Source organism: Sinocyclocheilus rhinocerous, unplaced genomic scaffold (genome assembly GCF_001515625.1).
Source record: "Sinocyclocheilus rhinocerous isolate Xijiao unplaced genomic scaffold, SAMN03320098_v1.1 scaffold1447, whole genome shotgun sequence".
Taxonomy (NCBI): Eukaryota; Metazoa; Chordata; class Actinopteri; order Cypriniformes; family Cyprinidae; genus Sinocyclocheilus; species Sinocyclocheilus rhinocerous.
This window is the reverse complement of record NW_015661886.1, coordinates 249,119-259,995: the sequence shown is the minus strand read 5'-3', so window position 1 is coordinate 259,995 and position 10,877 is coordinate 249,119. Positions and strand designations below refer to the sequence as shown.

Below are 10,877 nucleotides of genomic sequence, written 5' to 3'. Positions count from 1 at the left end.
TATTTTTTCTCAGCATGTCATGTGTGGGCCTTTATACTGATATACAGCACTGAAGATTTCTCAGTTATTAATTTCATTCTATTAGAGAGTTGCTTTCCACCATATTTGATGTGGACACGTCCCTTCCAATGTCAGCACTATAAAGGAAACTCATTTCCACTTGGTCATTCATGCCTTCCCTCAATACTTGAAGACTGCATTAGCCACTAGGCTGCTCTCAAAAATTCCTCCAAATGCATGTTTTTAAACCTGAACACTCAACATTAATGAATGTTGTATTATTTACCTAACTGAAAGCTGTCACAACTTCCATGTGTGCTGTTCAATACAAAGTTGCACTTTAATGGAGTTTGCATGTTTTTCTCCATCAGTCTAAAATCTGTGACATTCTCTATTTTTCACTTTATTTTGTCTTTCATGTGTGGCATGCGGAAGCGACTCATGGGTGCTGTGCGTCTGTTTGAAAGGAGAGTTCAGTGGCTGAACAGGATATGGGGAACCGTGTGTGAGCAGAGGTGAGAACCTTTAGACAGTAAAGATATGTTTCAATTATTTCAACAGCACCCTGCAAAGTGGACTTCACAATAGTAAGGAGTATTTATGTTCTGAAGGGCACAGTAGATGGCACAGGGAACAATATACATTATCCCTAGTGAAAAAGAAGCACGCTTTAGCATAAAATTGGAATTACACTTTAGCATAGCAATTTTGTCAACAGACACTTAGGCAGCAGTGAATACTGCATTTGGTTCCTATGAACTGGAACTCCACTTGTTGTAGAAGGAATGCAATGCAAACACTGTTTTTCCACAACTTGGCACTACAACGTCTTGCTGTCTTCGGAGCATCTTTATCGTTTGGTTTCTGTATAGACCTGCGTTTGCCGCTCTTGTCATTTACCTACTACGTGCACAAATCGGTGGGCGGGGCTAAACAGGCAGTGATGTAGAAGCAGGCATTGATCTTCTTCTGCAGAGGCGGTGTTTAGCCACACTATTATGTCATAAAGTAGAACATTCCTAAAGCTGTCTTTTTGGCTTGTTTTTAGATTAATGAGAAAGTCTTGAGTTCTGAAACTTACAGGATGCGCGTCTCGCGAAAATGTGCCCCCGGGTACGTTTTTGCCATGAGACAAGGTTGGGATGTTTTTATAGCAGAATCACCTCTTATACAGTGTGTTAAAAGATCAGGGGAATCAGTTTATGACCCCTTTAATAATCCCAAGAACTGCATAAACCATAGAATATACAAAACAACAACAACAACAGAAGTGTGCATTGCTGTCTCGATAGTTTGAATGTTTTTTTTAAATGCACTCAGCAGCCAGTAATTGAAAAGCACACCACACAAAATGCATTGTGGTCAGCACAAACCATGTTTATTCTTGTCAGACAAATTTAAGTATTAGTGCATATTGATCTTTGTTTTCCAGCCTATAACTTTGGTGGAAATCCAATAACGCTGATGTTTTTGCTGGGCCAGGAGGATGCAGGGATGTGGAGTGTGTTTGTGTGCCTCAGTTGCTCTTTCTCTTTTTCTCCATGCAGGGTGCAGGTTCTTCTGGACATGTCTGGGATGAACGCCCACTACCAGCTCCATCTCCAGCACGCCCTGCGAATACTACTGCAGGAGCAGCTGGCCAACAAACACAGCTTCAATATCATCGTGTAGGTCAAACACACCGTCGGGGTGTTTTCACTCATTTATAGTGTGACAGATTATGATCTGCTATGCCATTTAGTCCTAAAGTCTCCTGTCTCTTTCGCTCTTGAAGTCATTTATATCTTGAGATTTTCCTCTATATAGCCTACACCAGCCAAAAGTTTGGACACACTTGCCTAAAAAGCTTTCAGTCTAATGTTTTATGCTTAATTACTTTAAGTAGTGCAATTCTCTATATAAATATAAAATGTGATTTGTAATTTACAGTTTTCGAAAACTGAAACGTACAGTTTTCTATAAGATTAGGTCACCCAAAAGTGAATATTCTGTTGTCATTTACTAATGTCGTTCCAAACCCGAAGACTTCCATTCATCTTCAAAACACAAATTAAGATATCTGAGAGATTTCTGTTCCTCCATTGAAAATCCATTCCACCAAAACGTTCAAGCTTCAAAAGGTTCATACAGACATCATAAAAGTAATGCATATTTCCCAAAAGGAAAACTTGAATCTACGCAAATGGTAGCGATTGCTTTGATTTAACATTTCATTCCCATACATCCATTTGTTTTTTTCATAAAGTTTTCATGGTGGTATTAATCCCAACATATGAACAACATCAAAACTAAAGAATTAGTAGGTGTGTCCAGACATCTGAATGGTAGTGTATGTGTCGTCTTTTCATTGGGAGTCCAGTCTGGTCTGCAGAAAAAGGAACACTACAAAAACTAACATTTGCATCTATACATTAAATTGGCACAATATGTTCGTGTTATTTTAAATTTAGTGCAAAACAGCTCATATAAATGCAAATTATAAACTTTTCAGTTCAGATTCAGGTGCATGTACAAGCAGGAATGACCGGGACTTTTCTCAGTGGACTAGTCAACTTATGGTCCAGCTGTCGATCCCACATTTAGATACCAAGTAAATAAACAAAGATTTTATTAGGAGAAAAAATTCTGACATCATCTGACTGGCCTATTAACATGTAAGCTGCTGTGCTAGATCCTGGCAACATAGTCAACAGTTTCGAAAAATGTATAGGCCTATGTATATATGAGAACTAGATAATACAGCAGGCGTTATGTTTTTATTCAGCTGGTACAAGTGTCAGGCTGTGTTGAAGTCCTAGTCCATTTTTGCAAAGTACTATGGTGTTACCACCACTCTTAACAATAATAGCTCTTTATTTTCACAATAGTGGTTCTTCAGATTAATCAATTCTTCACACTAAGAAAACCTGGTTCTTTTTGGAACTGTTCACTGAAAGGTTCTTTGGGGAACCAAGAATGGTTCTAGACATTAAGCAGACAGTCTACTAATACTCTACTAACTGCTAGTTGACATGTAGTTGCAAAGTTACTTACTGTTAATAGAATGTCTAAAGTGGACTATCGAAATAAAGTGTTACCGCGCATTGGCCCTCCAGGGCAAGATTTGAGGAACCCTGTTCTATGACATCACTGTGAAAACCCCCTTTTGGGACCTTTATTTTTAAAAGTGTAATTTTGCAAGGGTATACTGAATTGGCTTCTACAGCACATGTGCCTGTACAAACACATCACATTCATAAATTGCTTTTCACAAAGCAGTGCCGGTGTCCTTTATTAATAACAGAGTCATATTTGCACCATCACACACAGTTACAGAGGAAATGAAGGCAGTAATGGCCCAGTCGAAAGCCTCTGTACCATTTATCGTCAGTCTTCAGCAGTTGTCAGCTCCTGTTTTAGCATAGTCATGAGCGATCTACTTTAGTCTGGCATAAATAGAAGTCTTAATAGATTTTGCCTGAGAGCGCAGCGCACATACCTGCTCTTAATACTGCAGAGCAGCTGCACGGCTTCACTCCAGAGCATTTCATCATGTCACATGACTCAGCCGGTTACCTGTTTTTTAATTAATCTCAATTTGTACGGCGGAGCCACATTTACATACACACATCGTGTGCTATTAAAAGTGTCATTAATGTTCTTTGACCTTGTTGAAATACAGAGTTCTGGCATGAAACTCTAGATGGCGCAGTCCGATAGGTCTAACTCAATCTGACCTAATGACATCATTATCACATGGCACAGCTGATTGGTTCTCTCCTGTATCGGTAGCCAATGAGCTCGCTGCTCAACATTCAAATATATGACTAGTGCTGCCGTAGCAGTTGCAGCTTGCTTCAGAAACCCTCCACCTTCCCCAGCCCCACCTGTATAGATCTGCTACGAGGTGATTCATGTATGCTATATGGGGATTATTTCAATCCCTCCGAGAGTTGTCATGACAGAACTTTGTTTTAAAATGTATATGCTTGTGTTGGAATTTTAAGTATTTCCATGACTTGATTGTATATAAATAGAAAGTAAATGAGAATGGAAATAAATAGCCATTAACAGTTAGCTTGTATAAGAGCATTGACTTGAGGTTCATTTTAATGTCTATTTTAACCATCCTTTGCTGCCACATTCACTATACTGTATGTGATCTTGTCAATGTTCATCACAGTTTTGGATCAGATGTCAAGTCATGGCAGGAGAAGATGGTTCCCTCCACCCATGAAAACCTTCAAGCTGTTTGGCAGTAAGAGGACAGGATGCGCTTTTGACTTCACAGTCTGTTGTTCTCTTTCTCATTTTCTCTAACTCCTTCTGTTTTTAAAGGCCTTTCATTAGTGGTGTTTGCTATTGCTACTGCACTACCAGATCAGAGTTTTATCAAAACTCAATACAAATAACTGAAATCACATCAATCAGGTCTCTGAAAATTAACTAGTCAATCCATTTTTAGGCGTTTCATTCTGTGTTCACTTAGTCTATTTCAGTTGTGTATTTCATTCTAGTAATTGTTTTTGTCCCTAAATTAATTTAATCACTTGCGAGCCAAGGTCCTGTCACACGTAGTGCACAGTATGTGGATTTGTTGTCTAGTGGCCATCACATTTCTTGTGGCATTCTCTTATTTTGTGGAGTTTACAGGATAATTTTTTTTATTTGTTTATTGGGTGCCACTCTTTGGAGTTAGGAGATATAGAACTTTTGAATGCAGCCCAATGGAAGACTTTTCATGATTGGCCATGCATGATGTAGATGTAGGTGAATTTGCTTCTTCATTGGAACAGATTTGTAGAAATGTAGCATTCCATGACTTGCTCACTAGTGGATCCTCAGCAGTGAATGGGTGCCGTCAGAATGAGAGTCCAAACAGCTGATAAAAACATCACAATAATCCACAAGTAATCCACACCACTCCAGTCCACCAGTTACCGTCGTGTGCTGTGTGTTTGTAATGAACAAATCCATCATTAAGATGTTTTTAATCTTCAAACCACTGCTTCCGAGTAAAAGATGAGTTTTCCATATTGCTTTCTCCAATGAAAAAGTCGCCGCGTCTGAATTAGGAGAGTAATATGCACAGTCAAAAACATCTCTAAACAAGTATGTCAGTGGATTTTGATGTGAGAGGACAACAGGGGATGGACTTTTCTTTGGAGACATTTGAGACATTTGTTTTGAATGTTTTGGTATAAATGTTATTCAAACATAAACATGGAAATAAATACATATTTTTATTGGACAAATTAATTGACATTATAAAAACTCATATGTGACCTTGGACCACAAATCTAGTCATAAGGGTCAATTTTTTGAAACAGATTTATACATCATCTGGAAGCTGAATAAATAAGCTTTTCAATTGATGTATGGTTTGTTAGGATAGGCCGAGATGCAGTTTCTGTATTTTAATACAGATGTATCATCACATTTTTCTTCTGCAAGCTACTATCAAAAAGCAGTCACAGTGTTTTTCATACTCTGATTCTCAGGTTTCTGTCACTGCTTATGTATCTGAGCACTGCAGCGCAACAAACCTGAATCTCCACGTGTGCCTGTTCACCAGAGAGGAGGACACTGCCCGCTGCCCTCCGCCCCACCACCCGGACAGAAACCGCCCGCAACGGACGCTTCCTTTGGATGACTGAGACTGGTGAGAAGAGAGTGTCTGAGTGATACGTCACTGACATTTTGGGAAAGATGAGTTTGAAGTAGAAGGTAGGACAGAATTACAGGAACTACTGTGAAAAGAAGTTTTAGTTTAAAGATCTATTTGAAGATTTATTTTGTTGTTCAGCTTTTGAGACAGTTCTGAGGTCATGTGTAAAAGTCCCCAGAGCGGCTGTTTACTTGAGCTCCGATGTTGTGCTGCTTTTGTCTCTGTCATGTGTACAACACATGGTCCCTGAACCCAGTGCAGCTTACAATGGGAAGTCTTGTGTTTGTGTGTGTGTGCAGTGGAAAATATGAGCCACTGCCTCGTCTTTCCCTGCAGGCATCGTGGGGAGTGATGACATCAGTGCCCTAATTGCAGAAATGGAGACGGCCGCTAATTATTTTCAGAAGGTGAGTTTAGAGCACTGCGATTTTCTCACATGACCTACACGTTGACCTGTGTCCACGGTGTCTAAATAATTCATGGGAACCCGAGGAAAAGTTGGAAGCACACCTGCAAGAAATTATCAGTTGTTGATGTTTAGAAAGGTTCATCCAGGACTTTGTGTTCATTCAAAACCAGCTGGATTTGCTGAAGATGTTTCATTACGAATCCGAGCTGCGCCGCCATCTATTCAATCAAGTCCAGTTGCTTTTAAAGCCACAGTGAAATCAGTAAATCAATGAATGACTGAGGCTGTTTGCTTTCTTATTAGATATGCTACTGTTTAAATATTTTGGGTTCAGAGACTATCCTGTCTCTTTGAATGTAAATCTATATTTATTCACACCAGCTCTTGAAAACCTCTATGCGAACACACTTGCCCGAAAAAGTGCGGGGGACGAATTTACATGATATTAAAAGTGGGGGGAACACGTCCCCCGCGTCCCCCGCGTAATCTACGCCCCTGCTGGTTAGGTATGTTTTGAAGCATGGCTGCTGGTTTGAACTGGGTTAAGCTGGTCCTTAGCTGGTCATGAGCTGGTTTCAGGAGAGATCAGCTGTGCCATGTGATAATGATCTCATTAGGTCAGATTGAGTTAGACCTATCGGACTGCGCCATCTAGAGTTTCATGCCAGAACTCTGTATTTGTTTCTGATATAGCATAAACGTAATGCTTCATATATTGGACTTTCATCCATGTTTTTTTTTTCTGCAGTGCTCTGAATTAGTGGACTCTCTGATCCAGAAGGGCTCTGACAGGGGTTCAGGAGAAACGAGAACCCCATTCATTAAACCCCAGACCTAGACTCGCAGAGCAAAACTGCCATCTGCTATTATTGTTGGTCATCAGCATGCGTTGTGTTTGGGATGCTGGTGTGCTGGTGCTCTCATCACGCTTCATTCAGACTTCAGACTTTTCAAGAAGTCCTGTTCAACTTAAACAAGAATAGACCATCTGTCTGACATGCAAAGTGACCAAACAGTTTGTTTGGTTGATATGTGCTGTTTAAGTGCAGCTTTAAATGAAGTTGTTCAAAATGACAAACTATGTAAACCATCTTCGAGATTCATGCTGGTCTAAACTGGTCTTTTCAGTAGGACACTTAAAGTGATTTTGTCAGCATTTAAGAACCCTCATGCCATTCCAAACCTGTATTGCTTTCTTCTGCTGAACAGAAAAGAAGATATTTTGAAGAATGTTGATAACCAAACAGTTTTGGTGACCATTGACTTTCACTGTATTGGCCAAAAAACACTGAGTTATAAACAGTGTTGGGGGTAACGCATTACAAGTAGCGCAAGTTACGTAATCAGATTACTTTTTTCAAGTAACTAGTAAAGTAGTGCATTACTTTTAAATTCACAGTGAAGTATCTGAGTTCTTTTTTTTAAATAAGTAATGCCAGTTACTTTATTTTCCTATTTATTGACTGGCTCAGCTCTCCTGTCCCCGGTCTGAGAAATCAGGAGTAAGTGCAGAGGCAGAGGCATTTCCTTCATCCTGAGGTTTATTCATTTCACTTTTGGTGTGAAAGGGCCTTTACAGTTGCCAAAAATACAACATTTGGGATTTTTGTTATTAAAAACAAATAAGCAAGCCCGGCTCAGTAACATGATGCATTACTTTCCATAAAAAGTAACTAAGTAATGCAATTAGTTACTTTTTATGGAGTAACACAATACTGTAATGCATTACTTTTAAAAGTCACTTTCCCCAACACTGGCTGTACAGGTCTGGAATGACATTTTTAGGCAGGGTTACCAGGTTTTCACAAGAAAACCCGCCCAGTTGCTACTCAAAACTAGCCCAAAACTATCCCAATCGCGTTTCGAGGGGGTCCCCAGTTAAAAATCGTGTTCCGGGGGGTAAAATACATGTTTTTAAAATTCTAAATGCTAAAATTCGCATTTCTAATCAGATTACTTTTTTCAAGTAACTAGTAAAGTAGTGCATTACTTTTAAATTCACAGTGAAGTATCTGAGTTCTTTTTTTTAAATAAGTAATGCCAGTTACTTTATTTTCCTATTTATTGACTGGCTCAGCTCTCCTGTCCCCGGTCTGAGAAATCAGGAGTAAGTGCAGAGGCAGAGGCATTTCCTTCATCCTGAGGTTTATTCATTTCACTTTTGGTGTGAAAGGGCCTTTACAGTTGCCAAAAATACAACATTTGGGATTTTTGTTATTAAAAACAAATAAGCAAGCCCGGCTCAGTAACATGATGCATTACTTTCCATAAAAAGTAACTAAGTAATGCAATTAGTTACTTTTTATGGAGTAACACAATACTGTAATGCATTACTTTTAAAAGTCACTTTCCCCAACACTGGCTGTACAGGTCTGGAATGACATTTTTAGGCAGGGTTACCAGGTTTTCACAAGAAAACCCGCCCAGTTGCTACTCAAAACTAGCCCAAAACTATCCCAATCGCGTTTCGAGGGGGTCCCCAGTTAAAAATCGTGTTCCGGGGGGTAAAATACATGTTTTTAAAATTCTAAATGCTAAAATTCGCATTTCTAGGGGATAAATATCATGTTATTGGAGTCGCTTTAACCCGCGGACATGAAAAACAACCTGCGGCAACAGTGTTAAAGTAGCACAATTCCTCGGGAAAACCGCAAACTTGGCAACACTGTTTTTAGGTGAGCTATCCCTTTAAAGATTTATTAGAAAGATGTTTTCATAATGAATGCTTTTTCATCATGATGTCTGATGTGAACAGGAAAGCAGGCAGAAGAGCAGATTGGCACAGAACGGCTGGGCTTGGAGGCCGAACAGCTCTAAAGCAGATATCCCACCAAGTGTGATGTCTTATCAACATCCTGACTGTAATTATTAGAGATCATATACCAAATGCTCTCTATTTGCCATCATTTATACTCTAAATATATGTAAATATATTTACTTTTGTTTTATATTGCTCCAAGTAACTCATTCTGTCCACGTCAGATTCTGAAAGCATGTCAGTGTCTATATTTGTCTCAGTCTGATTGCCTCTTAGACTAAATGCCGGACTATTTATGTGACTCATGATGCATTCCTATTTTTTTTTCTTCTGAACATTTAATTAGTCTTTTTTATAGTCCAATCAGCTGATATCGGCACGGCTGTCAAGGTCTGCAGATCAGAGGAAAACCAACGTGTCACAGTCTGTCTTCTTCATGGAAGACGGCAACTTGGGTTAGTGGGAATAGATTTGCCATGTTTGTCTTGCCATAGCCAGATATATGAACACATGAGATCCACACATATTGATTCCTGGCTCATATTGTGTCATATAGTGTTGATTGTCCTAACTAGGTGTTGTCTTCAATAAATATCCAAAACCAAATAGAGTGTGTACGTCTATCACCACTATTAAACTACCAAAACATGAAGACATCTGTTCAGCTAAACAGGTACTATACTGCATTTCCAGCACCATTGTTTTTTTTGTTTTTTTTATCAAAATCGCAATTTTTTTGTTCTAGTTGATAACCTTAGCCCATAGGATCCTCCTATCCTGTGACCATTACACACGGGAGTCAACAATAGAGCAAAGGATTGTTTTAAGTCAGTGTTTATGTTTTTATATTCTTTAAGTGGCTAAAAAGGTTTGGTACCAAGAATCTGAAGTTGGACCTTCACAAGCTGATATCTGGACCCGAATGCTGCCATCACAACAAACTGGTGCTGTCCGTCCATAAGAGAGTGTCTGCGAAATACTGCGCCATATTCCCTAGTGTCCTGATCAATGTAAGCACAGTGCAGTCTGGCATGATACTGAAAATATGTATTTTTTTTATATGACAGGTCAACTCTGATGCTGCATTGCATATGAATGTGGCCATTTGTATTGATCCTTGGTCAAGATTTGTATGCATATTTATTCTGGCGATTTTATTGTCTGGTCCCAATCCCGGAAAATGTGGTTTTAGCAACATATTTGATATGTTTAATGAATAAATATATTTATATTCAAAGCATTCCAGCAATTTCAACAAGTCCTCATCTATCAGCCAGCTCATAATGTTACCTTAATATCATCTGTTCAGACTGCATTTCAAAAAAATAAAAAACACTTTTAGATGGGATCAGAACACAGATTTTATGCAGCTTTCTGTTGTATACACTACAGACAACTAAACAGATGTTATATGAACAACGCTTACTTTGTGTCTTATATCAAAAACACTTGTTGCATTGAAAGTATGTTACAGTATGTGCAGTAAAGTGATTTTAAAATCTATTTATCATTTCAACCATTTTTTAAACAGAGCATGCAGTGAGTTTCTGAAGAGTCTGGCCCATAAAACAGGAGCACGATTCCATCAGGCTCCTGAAAACACAGACCCAGCTCTTATCAGAAAACTCCTGTCAGATCTCCTGTCAGGGGACGATCTTAGGAAACTATCAGAAGAGATTGAGAAGCTGAGAATGTTCCAGAAACAAGCGAAAGCTTTCAGGTTTGTGACTTCCTGTGTGTTCATTCAGTGCTTATGCTGTGTAATGATCGGTGTTATTGTAGACTTTTTAATATGCTGATTTGTGTTTTGTTTTCATAGGGAAACTATTTTGGAGTTGAGGGACCAGGAGGGAATGTAGACGTTGATCTCCACGCTTGTTCAAATCATGACAGCTTTATTTTTTTTTAATGAACCTACTCTGGCTAAAGCCTACATAAGGAATTTGTGGAAATAATATTTTAGATAATATTTTGGAAACATTGTAGTTTTTTTTATACCTTGACATTTTATATGTACTTCATGGGGGAAAAAAAAGTGTGTCTAGCATCAAAACAGTGGGGGG

General features: G+C 38.9%; 1 protein-coding gene across 1 annotated transcript in view; it reads left to right on the top strand.

Moving 5' to 3' along the window:
- Positions 1–10,673, top strand: part of LOC107726804 (von Willebrand factor A domain-containing protein 3A-like) — a 20,765-nt gene extending 10,092 nt beyond the window's left edge. Inside the window, exons 7-14 of the mRNA XM_016536501.1 lie at positions 372–515; positions 1,548–1,667; positions 4,163–4,237; positions 9,205–9,269; positions 9,390–9,487; positions 9,672–9,843; positions 10,387–10,534; positions 10,634–10,673. Of these exons, the coding sequence (XP_016391987.1) occupies positions 372–515; positions 1,548–1,667; positions 4,163–4,237; positions 9,205–9,269; positions 9,390–9,487; positions 9,672–9,843; positions 10,387–10,534; positions 10,634–10,673 (862 nt within the window). The remainder of the gene's footprint in view (positions 1–371; positions 516–1,547; positions 1,668–4,162; positions 4,238–9,204; positions 9,270–9,389; positions 9,488–9,671; positions 9,844–10,386; positions 10,535–10,633) is intronic.
- Positions 10,674–10,877: the final 204 nt, after the last annotated feature.